This window comes from Acomys russatus, chromosome 11 (genome assembly GCF_903995435.1).
Source record: "Acomys russatus chromosome 11, mAcoRus1.1, whole genome shotgun sequence".
Lineage (NCBI taxonomy): Eukaryota > Metazoa > Chordata > Mammalia > Rodentia > Muridae > Acomys > Acomys russatus.
In genome coordinates this window covers 1,044,825-1,063,843 of record NC_067147.1, presented here as the reverse complement: position 1 = coordinate 1,063,843, position 19,019 = coordinate 1,044,825, and the positions used below count along the sequence as shown (strand labels likewise).

The following is a 19,019-nucleotide window of genomic DNA, read 5'->3' as shown; positions in this document are numbered from 1 at the left end:
GAACTCCATTTCTTAATTGGGTTATTTGGTTTGATGGTGTTTAATTTCTTGAGTTCTTTATGTATTTTGGATATTAGCCCTTTGTCTGACAAAGAGTTTTATGGTTTTGCCTCTTAGATTTAAGTTGTTGAACATGGGGTCCAGCTGCATTTCCATGTGGATATTTAGTTATTCCAGCATCATTTGTTGTAAGAAATTGTTTTCATCCATTAAATTTTGTCATTTTACCAAATATTAACTATATAAATACATACATACATGTGAAGATTTTATTTCTGGTCCCTTTGTTTGTTCATTCTGTCTGTCTGTTTTTCAAGACAGGGCTTCTCTCTGTAGGCCTACCAGGCTGGCCTTGAACTCACAGAGCTATGCCTGCCTCTGTTGGGATTTAAGTCACCACTTCCTGGGCTTATCCTCCCCCCATGATGATGATGATGATGATGATGATGATGATGGTGGTGGTGGTGATGATTATCATTATTATTATTATTATTTTGGGTTTTTTGTTTTTCTTTTGTTTGTTTTTCAGACACGGTTTCTGTGTGTAGCTTTAGTTGTTCTGGTCTCCATGACATTGCAGACCAGGCTGGGCTCGAACTCAGATCCACCTGGCTCTGCCTCTCTTGAGTGCTGGGATTAAAGCCATGTGCCACCATGCTCGTCTTCATTGTGTGTTTTTATTCAGTGCAAGTCTTCTTTTATTATTGTAGCTTTGTAGTGCATGTTACATTGGAAAATGGGGAACTAAGATAGTTGTGCCTCTTGAATCTTTGTAGTTTGTTGCTTTCTGCAAAAAGCCACCTAGGGTTGTGGTTTGGAACTTGGATGAATGGCTAGACCAGTTTTGGAACTGTTGTAATCCGAAGGTTAAATTCTGAGAACATGTCTGGCTAGTTTAAACTTTTAGTTTCTCTTTGTAGCATTTTGTAGTTTCCACAATCTAAGCTTGGTGCTTGTTAAACTTACTTCTTTGCCCTAATTTCCTTTCTTTTTCTTTTCTTTTTGTTTGTTTTGCTTTTTTCAAGACAGTGTTTCTCTGTGTAGCTTTGACTATCCTGTACTTGCTTTGTAGACCAGGCTGGCCTTGAACTCACAGCGATCGCCTGCCTCTGCCTCCTGAGTGCTGGGATTAAAGACGTGCACCACCACGCCCAGCCACGATTATTTTCTTACTTTTTCTTTGTTCATCAAGTATGTGTAACTGATTTTGTTCGTACAAAGATGTCTGTAAAATGATCTTAAGTCTGCAGTGTTGCTGAGGTGCTTTACTGAGTCTTCAGTTGACTCCTAGAATTTCTGTTGTACCACCGTGAGGAAATACATAAACTTTCATTTCTATCTGAATACCTTTTGATTTCTTTCTTTTTTTTTTTAATCTACTTTTTTCTAATTGAACAGAGTTTGAGGGCAGACATGCCCATCTTGTGATGGTGCTTTGGCGATGTTTATTGTTCTACACTTACAAGGGAAGCTATCCACAGTGCTTTATCACATTCAGCTAGTTACTTTTCATTCCTAGTTTGTTGAATCTTTCTGTTGTTAACATGGTGAATATTGCTTTACACTTTTTCTGTGACCATATGTTGTGTTTTATTGTATCAATCCACCTAGTATATCATGCTAATTAATATTCAGATATTAAAATAATGTCTCTGCTTATGAGATAATTCCACTCTGTCAGTTTGTGTAATGTTATGTATTTATGTATTTGGTTTGTGAATATTTTTGAGTTTGATACTAGTTCATAGCTCTTTGGGTTTGAGGTCTGTTTTTTGAGACAAAGTTTTTCTGTGTAGCTCAAGGAGGCTTTGAATTATAAACTGAGCTACCAAGCCGAGCATTCAAGGAGGCTTTGAACTTCTGATCCATGTGCCTCAGCCTCCCCAGTGGTAGATTATAGGTGTGTGCCCACATGTCCATGCTAATTACCTTTTGATGAGTATGGAACATGAGTAGCCTTTTGAAAGGAGGAAAATCACTCAATACTTTCATTGTTCTATTTAAAGAACAAGTGTTTTCTAAAAGCGGGACAGACGTGAAGAACCAGTAGAAAAACATTTCAAATCTGCTGTGTGAGCGAACAGGCTTCTGAAAGTGTCAGTGGGGTCCTCAGAGAAGGATGGAGAAGTAGTAAGGAGATGCTGTACCAGCTAGTGTGGCCTTAGAACAGTGCCAGTGTCTCTTTGGTCTTTAAAATTCTGTGCAGCTATTTTATTTTTGTTTAATTAAATAAACAGAGGGTTTATTCATAGGGGAAAGATCAACATTTTCACACTATATTAAAAATTAATTATGTTTTGGAGTTGCAAGTTTATTGCTTAAATGTTTAATATGAATATTAGTTTGGGAAATTAAAACTGTTTTTTGAGTGTTTATTCTATTAGTTGTAGACATGTCTTATAACTTCATGGAGTTACCTAGTTAAAAGTTTAGGCTGCCTATAATTTTAATGTAGGTAAATTAAGTGACATTGAGACTATTAGTTATTTTATATATTTTCTTAGAAATTGATTTTCCTTATTGCTTTGCCAGTGTTGAAATATCAAGAACCCTAAACATTATGTTATGTATTTAAGACTTTTTTGTTTGTTTGTTTGTTTTTGTTTTTGTTTTTCAAGACAGGGTTTCTCTGTGTTGCCTTGGCTATCTTGGACTTGCTTTGTAAACCAGGCTGGCTTCGAACTCACAGCAATCCTCCTGCCTCTGCTTCCCAAGTGCTGGGATTAAAGGTGTGCGCCACCACCGCCCAGCCAGCAAAACATCTTTTTATGGAATGAAGTATCATAAAATGTTTTTGTTGAAGTATCAATGACAGATACACATCTGTTGTTTTAGTAACATTTAACTTTATCCAATTATGCATTGAAATCATGAATTAATATGAAAAACATCCTATTGCTTTAAAAAATAGACTCTTTTAAAATGGAGTTGGATTTCTGTGAGGAATATAAATGCACAGTGTGCAGAATCTGTATTAGTTCCGTCTTTGTGGTAGACTTGTTAGAGTTGAAGCAGTATAGGAAGCTGTGGAGCCTGGGCTGACGAGGTTTCTTGCAGTGTCTCTAGTGCTGTGATGTTTAACAGTCACATTGGTTTTCTCTTGAGATTATAAAGGGTATAAGCATAATACAGTGTGAAACACTGTGCCTTCCTCAGAGTACCTGAGATACTGTGCAGTAATGATTTTACATCGTGTGATTTAAAGGGAAGGGTGCCTGGTCTCCTGTAGGGTGGTGTGGCTTACCTGGCTCCATATCCAAAAGCCCATACGGAAGTGAGTGTGTGCCATTATCTTGAAAGTGCTGATGTAACTCTTCTGTGCTAGACTGTGGTGCATGTGATTGATCACATTTTATTACAGTTAACTGGGCCTTTTAATAATTTTAGTGGATTCGCCTTGGCATTTTAAAAGGATATGTAAAAAACAGAAGCAGACAGTGATAGCCGACATCTGTTCAGTATGGTTTCTGTTTTCCTATTATCTTTACAAGAGGGTTGGTTACATGTAATCACCTGGAAGGGAGACAGTATAGGCTGTATTTGGAAAATTTCCCATGAAAAGCTACTTAGATATTTCCAAAGACAAAACAATTTATCAAAAAAAGATGAAGAAGCAGAAGCAGCCATTGCATTTGTTGTTATGTATTTAGACATTATAATGCTTTTCTCTAATATCTTTTATTGCTAATATATTAAAAGTAAACACTGTAAATTTATCCTTTTTAACTATGATCAGGTGTTTAATGTTTCACAAAACAGAGTTTTCCAGTTAAGGGAAAGTACTGCTTGTGTGTGAGATGCTGTCACAGAGCTTGATTCACTGTCGCATTTAATCTGCACAAACAGTGCTGAGGTGTCTGCAGTGGTGAGCAGCCTCTATCTGAAGGCTGTGCCATGCAGTTTTCACAATCAGTGTTTGGGGTTAGCGGTTTCTGAAATCAACTGCAGGGTGAGCTTAGTGTTTGCCTCGGGACTTCCCTTTCACTCTGGTTGCTGACTCCTGGCTGTGGCTGGGGGGGGGGGGGGGGGGGGGGGCAGGCGCAGGCGGGGTGTTTGCCCCTGCTGTGACTGGCCAGGCTTTGCTCTCTATTACTGATTCTTGCACTCTCTTTTCCTGTTGAGTGTCTGCCTGTGTGTCCACCTCTAGCTGCTGTTCCCTGCTAGCTAAGGTTCTGGCATAAATGAATTTGTTGGGAATATGAATTACATCAAAGAGCAATTGATTTCTAGTTTACAAAATTACCTTAGAGAATTGAGTTTGAATAGAAAGCTGGCTTCACCGAATGTTGCATATATATTTATGTGTGAAAATTATAGTCAGCTAATATTACTCACTAGTGTTTCTTATAAGACATTTTAAAGGGTACTAAGTGTCTTAGTAAAAATAAAAAGAAATCCAATGAATACTTTTTAAAAAATAAAAACAATTCTTGATACTGTTGGGATTAACTTTAGAATTATATCACTTGGAAGATGTGTTATTTTTTAGGCTACAGTAATATATGTCTGGAATTTCTTAGTAATTACTTGCTGTATCTAATTGTGCTGCGACAAGCCTGCAGCCCCAGTATTTGGAAGAGAAAACTCAAAGGGATTAGGAGTTCCAGATATGAGACTAGCCTGAGCTACAGGAAACCCTGTCTGAAACAAAAAACATTTAAAAAACCTTGCTGTAATTATTTTTGATCTTTGTATTAAGTTTATGTGAGAAATGTATCTTATAACTTTTAGGCTTATTTATTTTTGGTTTATGTATGTGAATGATGTGCCTGCATGTATGTTTGTACATGTAGTGCATGTGAAAACTAAATAAAGCTGTGGATCCCCTTGTGACTGGAGTTACAGAAGGTTGTGAGCTACCAAGTGGGTGCTGGGAATCAAAGCTGGGTCCTGTGGAAGAGCATCCAGTGCTCTTAACTACTGAGATGTCTCTCAGCCCTCATCTTAGTATAATAGCAAAATAAAACGAGCCTCGTGCTTGACAGAGATTTCCCCTTACTTCAATATAATAATTTAATTTTTGCCTACTTACTTTCAGAATTATATTGAAAAGAAGCATAATAAGCTTTGGCTCTCACCCACTGCACAGCTCTCGGCTGCTGAAACCCTCAGAAGCTGGAGCAGAAGCCCAGATACTGGCAAACAGTTAGTGGTGTGTGTGGTGTTGTCCTGGCTGCTGTAGAACTCACTGTGTAGACCACAGGCTACTACCACATGTTGATGGTGTGTAAAATTATTTCTGTCTACAGTAGTTCAAGTTCATGAGTGTTAGCTGGGGCATGTCAGGTGGAGCAGTGAGCTGAGTGGGTTTATGTAAGAGTCTGTAGTCTGTGAAAGCTGTAAGGAACTAGTAAGACACGAATGTGGGACATTTGCCAGTGCCAGTCCAGTTTCTTTCCTGAACCCTGGTGAATGGTGGACTAAGACCTGTAGGTCTTCTGGATGCTCGAACATACTGTCCTGCTAGAGCAGACATGAGTAACACTGACTACTGACCACCAGTTGGCAAGGTGTTAGTGAGTTTCTTAATCTTTCATCTGCATCAGAAACTATTGTATTAAGTCATGCCCTGGTACTCTATGTTCCTTTTGACTAAGCACATAGTAGTGATAAATTTTAGGTTGGAGACATTGACTTAGTATTAACTGTGGTGAATACAGACGTGCTTCTATTTACTAATGCTTTAATTTGGGAATTAAAAGTTAAGCTCTAGATTACTGTAGAATTTCAGGAAGAAAGCCAACAAACTGATGTATAACACTGCTGAAGTCTACCAATTACTTTTTAATTGGTATTATAGACCTCATTCTAAAACCAGACTGTTTTATTCTCGTCAGTGTGAATGTGCTGTATGAAGTTTCTCTAATTGATTTGCTGTGCCCATTCCATTTGATGTATCATTTTTCACAATATTTCATAATTTGTGCTCACTTCTAATGAACAGAGTCGTTAGGACAGGCATGTCTAAGTACAACTGACAGCTAACATTAGGTGCCAGATGCAGTTTATAAAGCTATGTAGAACTGTGGAGAACAGTTTAAATAAATTAGCACCTGTACATTAGTCTCACTTGCTGGTAATTTATAAGCGAATCAGTAGAGATGACATTTAGGTAAGTCATTGATCAAGTTAACAGCTGCAAACCCACTGCCCAGCTGGGATACCTAATTAATAGAGATTGCATTCCTGACCTGGTGCTTCTCCTGGGCTGAGCCCACAGTTCATTTATAGTTTTGACTGAAGTGTAAGAATGTAGTCAGGTATAGTGCCTTCATTTTAGGAAACTGTTGACTTGACAATATTATGGCTAAAACAAAAATTACATATTTAAAGAGAGATTTAATAATGATGTTAACTTTATCACAGACTTAATTTTTTTTGTTTTCCGAGACAGGTTTCTCTATGTTATCTTGGCCTTCCTGGGTTCGCTTTGTAGACCAGGCTGGCCTCAAACTCACAGCTATCTGCGTGCTTCTGCCTCCTTTGTACAGGGATTAAAGGCGTGAGCCACCACTCCCAGATCCCCAGACTTAAATTTTTGCAGTTTACATTCTTTGTCTTTTGGTCAGCCCTTTTGTTTGGGAGTTGAATTAAATATTTAAAGGTTTTGTGTTTATTTAAATATTTAAAGGGAATGTGTGTTCTCCTTTTTTCCTGTGTGTGTGTGTGTGTGTGTGTGTGTGTGTGTGTGTGTGTGTGTGTATTTGTGTGTATAAGGGGAGGGCAGCCAGTCATTGAACCTAAACTTGATGTGTAACAATTTCTTTACGTGCGATATTAGTAAAGCATCAAAGAACTTGGCCAGGTTAAATTTATACAAATTTTGGAACTTCATGTAAGAACTATTTAGAACCCACAAGAAAACCCCTTTGGTTTTCTGTTCCTCTAGCTAACGTTTTCTTTGGATGAACTTAAAACTGACAGCTTTAATCATGGAATAGGCAGAGACTTTATGTTGTTTTGAGTATGTGTACATATGTATCAGAGGTGGTTGAATATCAGCGCATTTAAGGCAGAGCATGGCCAGAGTCTGCTACTTACATAGAGAAGCAGTCTCTTAAAACACACTTGCTAAATCAGAAACAGATGGGTGTCTGTCCAGGAGTGTCCACTGAAGCGTCTTGAAAAATCATTAGCAGAGTTCCAGCTACACCCCTAGTTTTCTTTTTGTGGAGGATTTGCTATTTCCTAGTTTAATAGAGTAACAGCAATAAAAAACAGCATGGTACTGGCATAAAAATAGGTTGTTGATCAATGAAAACAAATCAAAGACCCAGAAATAAACTCACATGTCTATGGACACTTGATTTTTGACAGAGAAGCCAAAACCATACAATGGAAAAAAGATAGCATCTTCAACAAACGGTGGTGGTCTAACTGGATATCTATGTGTAGAAAATGCAAATAGATCCATATTTATCACTTGGCACAAAACTAAAGTCCAAGTGGATTAAAGACCTGAACATAAAACTAGACACACTAAATCTGTTAGAAGAAAAAGTGGGGAAGAGCTTTGAACTCATTGGCACAGAAGACCACTTCCTGAACAGAACACCGACAGCTCAGGCTCTTAAGATCAGCAATTAATAAACGGGACCTCTTGAAACTGAAATGCAAAAGACACAGTCAAGAGAACAAAACAACAACGTACAGACTGGGAAAAGATCTTCACCAGCCCTACATCTGACAGAGGGCTAATACCTAAAATATATATATAGAACTCAAGAAATGAAACACTATCAAAACAAATAACCCAATTAAGAAATAGGAGTACAGAGCTAAACAGAATTCTCAACAGAGGAATACTGAATGGCTAAGAAACACTTAAAGAAATGCTTAACATCCTTAGTCATCAGGGAAATGCAAATCAAAATGACTCTGAGATTCCATCTTACACCAATCAGAATGGCTAAGATAAAAAATTCCAGGGGCAGCACATTCTGGCAAGGATGTGGAGAAAGGGGTATACTCCTCCATTGCTGGTGGGAGTGCAAACTTGTACAATCAGTTTGGAAATTAATCTAATACCTTCTCAGAAAATTGGGAATAGTGCTACCTCAAGAACCAGCCATACCACTCCTGGACATATACCTGAAAAATGTTCCACCATACTGTAAGGACATTGGCTCAGCTATGTTCATAGCAGCTTTATTTATAGTAGCCAGAATCTGGAAACAACCTAGATATCCCTCAACTGAAGAATGGATAAAGAAACTGTGGTACACTTACACAATGGAATATTACTCAGATATTAAAAACAAGGAAATCTTGAAATTTGCAGGCAGGTGGATAGAACTAGAAACGACCATCCTAAGTGAGGAAACACAGACCCAGAAAGACACGCATACTCACTTATAAGTGGATATTAGCCCAACATAGATGTCCTCTGAGAGACTCCTTCCAGCGGGGGATTGGGACAGATGCTGGGACTCTCAGATGGACTCTAGATGGAGTGCTTAGAGTTGTACGGAAGAGTATGGGGAGTGAGGGGTGGAAGGTTGTGGAGGGGTCAGGAGCTCCACAAGGAGACCATCAAGGCTGGTGGATCTGGATTCAGGGGCCTGCACAAACTATTGCACCAACCAAGAACAATGCATGCAGTAAATGCTGACCTCCTGTTCAGATCTAGCCAATGGACAGCTCATTCTCCACAGTTGTGGGGAGAGCAATGTCTGCTTCTGACATGAACTCTGGTGCCAGTGATTTGATCACTTCCCCTTGGAGGGGTAGCCTTTTGGGCACACAGAGGAAGAGGATACAGCTATCCTCATGAGACCTGATGGACTGTGGTCAGATGGTGGGGCAGGAGGGCTTACTGTCCCTCCCATGCAGAGGTCTAGGGGAGGATAATGGAGCAGTAGGGAGTATGGTAAGATATGAGCAAGGGGATAACATTTGGGATGTAATGTGAATAGATTATAGTAAAAAATAATTTCTTAAAAGATATTTGAGAGAGTGGTCATGACTGCTAACTCCCACCAGCACTGGGGAGTCAAAGTGCAGTGGAAGTGAACAGATAGCTCACTTCAGCAGAGCATTTCGCTCCTCACTTTTCCTCCTGTGGGCTTCTGGCTGGCCACACTTTACCTGTCCTAATACTGAAATTTTACATTATTTTGTTATGCCAATCTAGATGTTTGGAGCAACATAATCTTTATCCTAGCTAAGATTTTTATTTGATAACAGCTTTCTGTCCTCAAACATATTTATTATTTATTCTTTGGCATAATTATTTTATTTGAAATAACTACCTGGGTGTGGTGGTGCACACATGTGGTCCCATCTAGAAGGCTAGCTCTTTCTAAGTTTAAATAATTGTCTTCAGTATAGGTTGCTTAGGGAGATAATTATCACATTTTTGGAGGTATGGCCTGCTGGGGGAAGTGTGTCACTGGAGGAAGGCTTTGAGAGTGTTTTTAAAACTAACCATTTCAAGTGCACCCAAACTTCCAGCTCCGGGTGCCATGCCTGCCACCTGTTGCCGCATTTCCCTGCCACGACAGACCCTTAATCTCTTTGGAACTATAAGCCAAATAAACTCCTTCTTGTATAAGTTGTTTTGGTTCATGGTGCTGAAGCAGTTGCAGGATTGAGATAACAGCGAGGCTGGACAGAAATCTCTGGAAAGGGGGGCTATGATAGGAAGTAATATTGTCCAAGGACAGGGTTGGTTTTGGGAAATGAGAGTTATATATTGGCCTAGATGCCACCATAATCGTACAGTCTAATTTAGATAGCTTGTTCACATTAGTTTGCTCACAAATGTGACAATAATTGGGATGTAAGGAACCCTTTTGTTGTAGCCATAAGTCATGTGGAAGATGGTGACAGTGACAGGATGGGAAGAGGGTATTTCTTTGACAGAATGACAGAGCGTGGGAGAATGTGGAGAGCATTACACTCCATAACGAGGAAAAGTAACTGGAGCCAGAGGGTTACGGGGCTGCACTTGATGTAGGTCTAGAGAGCCTTGCGGGGGTGAAAGGGAGCAGAAGTGCAGCCTGGCAGGCCGTGAGCTCTGGTCCTGTTAGTCAGGAGGAGCTGACTAGTAAGAAGACCAAGTGGGAGGTGCTACTGACCACTCTGCTGTCTTGATGTTTTATGTGACACAGACCTTTTGTCTCCTGACAGAATGAAGTTGGGGGCCATATCTTAGTCCTCTTTCTAAACTGGCTATCACCTAGCATCAGGTTGGGGAAAATATTTGTTAAATAAAGCTTAGGAAGGTAAATTGTTCATTTCTTTGGGAATTTTCTTGTTATTTATGGCTAAATAGCTGTGTGTGTTTAAAGCCGGGGAGGAGGTGAGTCTGTGATCTGAGAGAACTGAAGAGCATCTTCCTGGTTAGATCTCAGGTTCCTGCTCTGACTCTAGGTTGCTGCGGATGCATCTGTAAAATAGAGTTAATAAGTACATGGCAGTCTTAAAATAATGAGGACTGCTATGGTTTCTGTAAGCTGGAAGTTTTACATTTATGTATAGTGAGTGCACACTTAGTGCTGCCTTTTAAAAGTGTTTTAGTTAATCCTGCAAGCAGATTACTAGTGATGGTGTCTGAAACAAATGGGTTCTGTGCTTCTCTGTCTCCATCCTGTTCTCATTCCTGCTCTCTTCCTCTGCAGTGTAATAAAAGTCAAGATTTTCCCATTTATAGCATCTAGTGTTCTGCTCAGAACACACTATAGCCTGTTCAACACAACACTGACCAAAAAACAAACAAACAAACAAAAAAAACTTGTTCTTATTTATTCATTATTCATTTTAAAATGCATTCACTTACATTTTAACAAGTGTGTGCTAACTGGTAGTTAAATGAACCCAGAAAGCAACAACCATTGCTTTTTCAGTAAAGCCACTGCATCCTTTGTTTGCTTCAGAATTTGGGGGGGGGGGGGGGCAGGGGGAATCTGCATAGAATGCCCATAGGAGATGAATGGAAGTAATAGGTTAGGTCACGTCAGTACTATCCCATGCATACTAAACAGATGCAGACAGCATGCTGAGAGCCTGTCTTTACTGTTTAGGATGTTGTCTTACTTGATTTACAAACAACTGGCTTATTTTATTTACTGTTCTTTTTCATTTCATTTTTATCCATTGCCCACCTTTTTATTTTTTAATTAGATTATAAGATTGAGTTTCTCTCTTTAAGTTAGAACTACCTTTCACTTGACCTTCAGAATATTTCCATCAGGCTCTTTGTTCACTTGTTTCTGTGTTTGAAGACGTTTTCTCCACGTCCCAGCCACCCTTGCAGTGGTTTTCTTTTTCTTTTTAAACTACTCTCTATCACTTAACTTTCTCATGATTTTTTCACTGCAGACCATGCCTGAGCAATATAGAAGTGCAGTGGAATTCTTACATTTCCATTTCCCTTTAGGGTTATTCAGTGATCACGTGATTTAGTCAGGTTGTGCTTGAAAGTGATGCCAACGATAGCCTGCTGCTCATTGGAGGATGAATGGCTTGTGAGCTGACAGGCATACTTAATCTTCTGGGCCTTGCCATGATGCTGACAGCCTTGGACGTGAGGACAAGGCCTCATAGATGCTTTAGGCCAGTGATGGCCTTCTTTAGACAGGTTGGGTGTGAGGAAGTTTTTTGACATTTTTTTCTACCTTTTAAATTTGAAATGTTTCAAATTTCCATGAAATATGAAGGTTCATTGAATACTTGCTCTTCATGTAGATAAATATCACAGCATCTTCCACATTTCCTTTGCCTCTGGGGAGAATAATTTTGACTGCAAACATCAGTAAAACACTGAAGTAGATACACCTTTCATGTCAATATCTCTCACAGTACAATTGTCCCTTCTAATATAACAGTTCTGTAGTGTTACTTATGTGGATGGTCTATATTTAAATTTTCCAGAGTGTCCCTAATTGTCTAGATTTTTAGGTTCTGGAGCATCTGCTTGGGTTTGGAGTGTGTGAAGGAAATCCTTGGCTGAGATTTCCTCCAGCTTCACCCGGGAGGGGCACAGTTCCTCCCACTGTGGAGGGTGGGCTGCCTTTTCTTCCTTAGCAGTTCTTCTAGAACTCTTGTGGAAGTACCTTTTTCCTTTGTTTGAAGGAAATGTTTCTCACAGTGTCTGGCATTTGAATACTTGATGCCCAGTTGGTGGGACCCTTTGGGAGGCTTAGGAGACCTGGCCTTGTTGGACGAAGTGTGTCACTGGAGGTATGCTTCAGGGGTCAAAAGACTTGTGCCATTGCTAAGACTTGTGCCATTGCTAGCTTCGTCTTGCTTCTTGCTTGTGGTTTAAGATTTGAACTCTAATCTGTTGCTCCACTTGCCAAGCCTTACTGCTGCCATGCTTTTCCATAATGATGGCGGTGAACTCTTTAAAGTCACGATCAAGCTGCCTTCATCATGTTGTTTTTTCACAGCAATGGAAAAGTAATTAGCAGAGGAGGGTAATATTTGAGTCTGAGTTTTCCGATCCCTGATGGCATGTCAGCAAGGGGCTTTGTGATCTTTGCCTGAGTTATAACTGACCGGGAAGTTGTAAAGTGATGGCCTTTCTACCTGTGCCATCGCTCCTACTTTAATACTTGCTACTGTTCTAGTAAGCAGCTTTCTTTTTTCCCTGCCCTTCTGTCCACTGTGTGTGTGTACCTGCCTACTGAACTTCCGTGTGCACACCTGCTTATTACTTGTGCTGTAGGACGTCATCATTCTCTTTGATGTTCAAATTGTCCTGGGGTGGGAGGTAGGCTGATGACATTTGTCCACGCCCTGGTATAAATGGCAATGAGCCAGGAGTCCTCGGAGACCTGTGTGAGGGGAGAACACATCTGCAGTGGCGAACTTGTTTGAAAAGTGTAGTTTGAAATATCACCAGGGTCAGTGTGGAGTGCATGTACAGTGTGAGTGAGGGCCCATCGTCAGTCCTCAGGGTCAAGATAAAATCAGGATGCTCTGGTCCGAGTGAGAACTGCCCCCCAGGTTCATGGGTTTAGAGCTCTGTCCCAGCTGAGTGCTGTTGAGGGAGATGGTAGGACTCTTAGAGGCTGGGACCTGCTAGAAGAAGTAGGTCCTGTACAACGTGCCTATAGAGAGTTCCTCTCTGCGTCCTGGCCACCGTAAGGTAAAAGTCTCTGCCACACTTTCCCAACATTACATTCTGCATCTGCTCAGAGCCAAAGCAATGGATCTGGCACACCTTACTGAAAAGATGGACCAAGATACATGTGCCTTTTAATTGCTTCTTTCCAGAGTCACAGTGAGTAAAACACAAGCCTGCCTGTTGTAGTGTTCTGCCTGGCTTGGACCTCAGATGGTTCCCCTCAAGCACAGTGCCATAGGGTTGTTTGTATAAGAGCACCTCTAATTTCACTTGCAACCCTTGATGTTGACACTTGAAAGTTGTCAATAGCCAGGTTAATAATTACTGGTTTTGTTGTTATATTTTCTTTTGGGAATATATGTTTAGTACTTTTGCTTTGCTATTTGAACTGCCACAATACATAGAAAACTCTAGTTCAATGTCTGGTAGACAATAAGCATTCCATAACTTAGTTATAAGTTGAATGTGTTTTTATAACAGTTGCTAATTAACCTTTGTATATATTTTCAGAGAGCTATTGCTTACCTTTTTCCAAGTGGTTTGTTTGAGAAGCAAGCCAGGCCAATGATGAAGGTAATCAAAGCTACTTTTAAAGCTACTTTTATGTGTTATAGAGGCTGCCTATTAACACTTGGCGTTTATTTTACAGCACCCCGAACAAATATTCCCAAAACAAAGAGGTAAGCTTGCTCAAGACTGAAATGGTTTGGGTTTTTTGTTTTGTTTTGTTTTCACTATAGTTTTAGGTTACACATCAACAGTTTGTCACAATGGATGTGACATAGGACAAAAGAACTCTGTATAATAATTAGTGGCCTGAGTTTGCAGATTCTGTATAGGACATCAAGTTAAAGCTTGTGGATGTGCTAATGTCACACTTGTGTTCTGATTCCTCTAGGCATCTAGGAGAAGGACTTTGGGGGTGTAGGCCTGCAGACGACTCATCAGCCCGTCTGTGTGAAGTCTTGCTGCTCTCCCTTTTAAGAGACATAATTTTACAGACTATGGAGTGTTAGTCGCTTTTGTTCTCCTAGCTCTTTGCCTTAGCCTTCCGTGTAGACGGGATCACAGGCCTGCTCCACTCGCCTGAGCCTTCTGTGTAGACGGGGTCACAGGCCTGCTCCACTCGCCTGAGCCCTTTGTGTAGACGGGGTCACAGGCCTGCTCCACTCGCCTGAGCCTTCTGTGTAGACGGGGTCATAGGCCTGCTCCACTCACCTGAGCCCTCTGTGTACATGGGGTGCCAGGCCTGCTCCAGTCGCCCGAGCCCTCTGTGTACATGGGGTCACAGGCCTGCTTCACTCGCCTGAGCCTTCTGTGTAGACGGGGGTCACAGGCCTGCTTCACTCGCCTGAGCCTTCTGTGTAGACGGGGTCACAGGCCTGCTCCACTCGCCTGAGCCTTCTGTGTAGACGGGGTCACAGGCCTGCTCCACTCACCTTAAGCCTCTTTCTGTCCTAGTGTTTCACTTCATTCATTTTTTAAAAAATGCCTTTTAACATATATGTGTGCGTTTGTGTGTGTGTGCGTGTGTGTGTGCGTGTGTGTGTGTGTGTACGAGTCTGAGCAGAAGCATATAGGCATGCACACACACATGGACATCAGAAGACAACTTGGAGTAACTGGTTCTCTGCTTGCATCAAGTGTGTCCTAGGGCTCAAACTCAGGTCATCAGACTTGATGGCAAGAACTCTACTCACTGAGCCATCTCTCAGGCCCTCTCTTCACTCCTTCAAGTCACTTTTATTTTGGATTTGTCATAAGTATTTTAAGTCTCTTTCTAAATGTGTCCTGTGTTTCTTATTTCTCATTTCTTAGATATGATCAATTATAACACAGATAACATTTGTTCCAAATAGCTTTTGGAAAAATGGGTGAATGCTGTGTACAAGCGTACATCAAGTTTGAAGATAATAGTGTCATGTAGAGTCCAGTCATCTGTGTGAGGCACAGTAACTTGTACCTAGTGGGTTTTCTGATAAGTGTTTGGAAGAGCAGCAATTTATTCTTCCTTTTCTCACTGACTTCTCTTTGCTCCATCTCATTAGGCTTCCTACCTATTCCTCTCCAACTCTTAGTGTATCTCTGTGAGGTGTGTCACTTCTGCCCTCTGAGACTTCTCGGTTCCTTCAAATCATACTTCCTCTGTATCATGTTCTCATTACTACTAGCAGCCAGAGTAAGACACGGAAGCTTCAGGCTATCCATACAAATTGCCCATGTATGATTTTGAGAATATGCCAATATTGCTAGACTTGTCTACCATTGCAGCTAAGTGTATTTAACAATGCTCCTTTAGAAATAACAGAAGTTTGGCTTTCTGCTCTTAATTTTATTGTAATTTTTATAGGATAAATCAGTTTGTATGCATTTAGAAAAGCAAGAGTGAACTTTAGACTGGGGGCGGTACTTGTGTTGTGTCACCTCTTGGTTTATTGAAAGACGGCGGAAGCATCTAGTTGAGTTAACATAGAACACCTGTCCTGTAAAGTGGTAAAAATATTGGGGAGAATAAAGTTACGTAGCAGGTTGATGACAGAGCCAAGAAGGGGCACTGATACAGACAGCCCAGGACTGGAGGAGGTGGGATGGTTCAGTGAGACAACAGTGTTTGTATTGATAGAAGCTGTTGTCCAGTAAGTGGATTTGATGACCTTGAGCCTCTCTGTTCCAAGCACTTAGCACTGACAAGTTATAAAGCAGGGCTGTTAACTAAGGGTAAAGAATTCAAATAATACATCATGGTTTTGTAATTGTAGACACAAATCCAAAGAATATGTTTTGTATGCAGATGACTACCAAATAGGAGTACAAGTTTGCACAGTGAAATGGAACATTGTGGAAAAAATTAAATCCTAAGAGTTATATCAGTTAAATTTTCTGACTTAAAATCAATAGACCTGTATCACTATTGGATTAAAATTGAAATTACACACTATTTGGAAGTATTTGACAGTTCCCATCAAGTCCTTAGAATATAGTCATTATATCATGCAGGCGCCACATAGGCTGTTAGTGATTGAGAAAGACTAAGTAAAAGAAAATTTAAATTGATGACAGATTTTTAAAAGCCCAGCAACACAGAATAATCTTTAAGAAGGCTAGTAAAGTCAGAGAATAATATTACAGATATTTTCTTGTTTTTATTATTATTCCTGTGGGTGCATGCTTGTGTGTGTGTATGTGTGTGTGTGTGTATGTATATATGTATTGAACCTTGGTCCCTTGTATGCCAGGCAGACAAATGCTTAGCCAGGAAGCTGTCTGTGGTCCAGTATTAACATTTTTAAGTGGCAGCATTCACAGGCTGCTCTATGGACAAGGTGGCTAAGCTGTCTGAATATAAAATAGTAACTTCATGCTAATTGGAAAGCTCTTCTAAGTTATAACAGTAGCACTTTTTGAATCTTAGAGTAAGCCAGGCACTGTTCTTCAGTGCTTCATGTTGTATCTCAAAACTTTCATAACAGCCTTTTTAGGTACAAACTATTATTTTTCCCATTTGTAATTTCTAAGGGTGCCTAGACAGGTAGTAATGACTCATGGTACAAACATGTGACCACCACACTCTCAGACAGGTAGCTTAAAGAGTAATTTAATTGTCATAGTTACACCAATTGGGAAAATTCTGGGTAGACTGCAGTCAGCCAGGCCTCAGATCATCAGGTTTACTAAAAAAGTATTATCCCATCAATGGGCCTGTTAGTGAATTCTGTTATGCCTTGAAGCAACAGGAAACTTGTTATTGTATAAATTGTTGTAGACCAAAAAAGAAAAAAGGCTTCTTATTCACTTACAAAGTCACATAAGTATTAAATTTGGACATGAATTACATAAAAAGTAAATAAAGCTCCCTACCTCTTAATACCACCCCTGAGAAAGCAGTGTCTTACTGTTTATTTAGCTAACCTGGAACTTAATGTGTAGACCAGGCTAGCCTCAAATTCAGAGATTCACTTGCCTCTGCCTCCTGATTGAGAAGGAGGACATTTTAAGAGACTACCAAAAATTCTCAGAATTTTAAGTGTGGTTAAACATCAATCAGTGTATTAATGTAATTAATTTTGATTCAAGGAAAAAACATTTATATAGGGAAAACAATGAACAGAATAGAGCTTTTTGGTTTTGGTAAAAGGGTTTAAAGTAGTAATGTAAAGAAGCTTGCTTGCTTGCTTGCTTGCTTGCCTTCCTACTTCCTTCCTTCCTTCTTCCTTCATTCCTTCCTTTCTTTCTTTCTTTTTCTTTTTTTTTTCCAAGACAGGGTTTCTCTCTGTAGCCTGGGCCGTCCTGGACTTGCTTTGTAGACCAGGCTGGCCTTGAACTCGCATCTGCCTCTGCTTTCTGAGTGTTGGATTAATGGTGTGTGCCACCATACCCGGCGTAAAGAAACTTTCTTGTTTGAGTAGGACATTTCATGAGGGAACAGAAACATCAAATCTTTAATTGTCATTAAATCCCATTGCATTCAGAAATAGCATACATCAATTACCAACAATTATTTGGCAGCTTAACCATTAGAATTGTACAAGAAACACATAGGACTGGGTGCTTATGCAGCTCAGTCTCAGAGGCTTGCCTAGCATGCATGAGGTTCCATCCCCAGCACCACATACACGAAAACTGTACAAAGGGAAGAGGTCAGAACCATCATCAGGGAAATGAATGACACACAGGCCAATTCAAGGCCACGGGAGACAAAGGCTGTGGCTGTACGTCAGTGATGGAGCATAGCTAGCATGTGCAGGGCTCGGGGCCCAGTCCTCAGCACGTCAGAACAAACAACAGAGATACTAGGAAATTCAGTTACTGTTCATAGATTATGGCTGCCTGCTTAGAAACTGACAAAGTATAAGCAAAAAATTGTATTAGACCATTACTGGTAAGTTATTATTTGGACATCCGAATTCAGACATTAAAGTGGAATAGTTCTGAAAATTTTAAGTCATGTCCTTTATAAAAGTGCTTGAACCCCTACTCAGATCTAGCCAAGGGACCACAGTCATGTGGAGAGGAGGAACTGACTCTGACATGAACTCTGGTGCCCCATATTGACGACTTCCCCTTGGTGGGGAGGCCTGGTGGCACTCAGAGAAAGGATAAGCAGCCTACCCAGATGATAGGCTGTGACCATATGGTGGGGGAGGAGGTCCCCTTCTGTCACAGACCTAGGGAGGAGAACAGGGTGAAAGGGCAGGGGAAGGGAGGAACAGGAAGAGATAAGCAAGGGGATACAAATTGAGATGTAATCTGAATAAGTTAATTTTTAAAATGATTAAAACAACAGCAGCAAAAGTGCTTATGCCACAGAAGAGCTAAGGGTAAAATGTAAAACATGGAAGTTATGTGAGGATCTTGCCACCCAGTGACATTATAGTAGCCAAAACCACACAAGGAAAAAATATTGGATTGGATGATGATGCTAGTCGTATTGATTGATGTCTTTGACGAGACACAAACCATTTAAAACTACTAAGTCCAACTATGTTAATGCATATTTGCATATGCATTTGGACATGGGGAAATTTGTAGTCGGCAGGATTTCAGCAGACCAGCCAATCAATCCAAGTTACTGCTGGACCCTGGAACAGAAGCCGGAACCCGGAGCAACAGCCAGAGCCCAGAGCCTCGAAGCCTTCGCTGGAGCGGTTTTCTCTAGGAGCCTCTCAAGTGGAGAGATGAGCAGCCAAACAATACCCAAAAAGCCCCAGCCTCCTGTTTTGGGCATATACATATATACGTGTGTGTGTGTGTGTGTGTGTGTGTGTGTATATACATACATACACACATACATACTTACACACACACACACACACACACACACACACACACACACACACACACACACACACATACTCTCAGTCTATACTAGGATGTGTTTCAGCTGGCAACAACCAAGCCCCCACCCCCAACTAAGTGGTTCGACTTCTAAGTGGAGAAACATCACCTG

At 40.5% G+C, this 19,019-nt stretch overlaps 1 protein-coding gene across 1 annotated transcript in view; it reads left to right on the top strand.

The window, feature by feature from the left end:
• The window catches only part of Mrps9 (mitochondrial ribosomal protein S9), a 57,723-nt gene that overhangs the window by 18,713 nt on the left and 19,991 nt on the right, over window positions 1-19,019 (top strand). Inside the window, exons 3-4 of the mRNA XM_051152695.1 lie at window positions 13,583-13,645; window positions 13,722-13,752. Coding sequence (XP_051008652.1) covers window positions 13,583-13,645; window positions 13,722-13,752 — 94 coding nt within the window. The remainder of the gene's footprint in view (window positions 1-13,582; window positions 13,646-13,721; window positions 13,753-19,019) is intronic.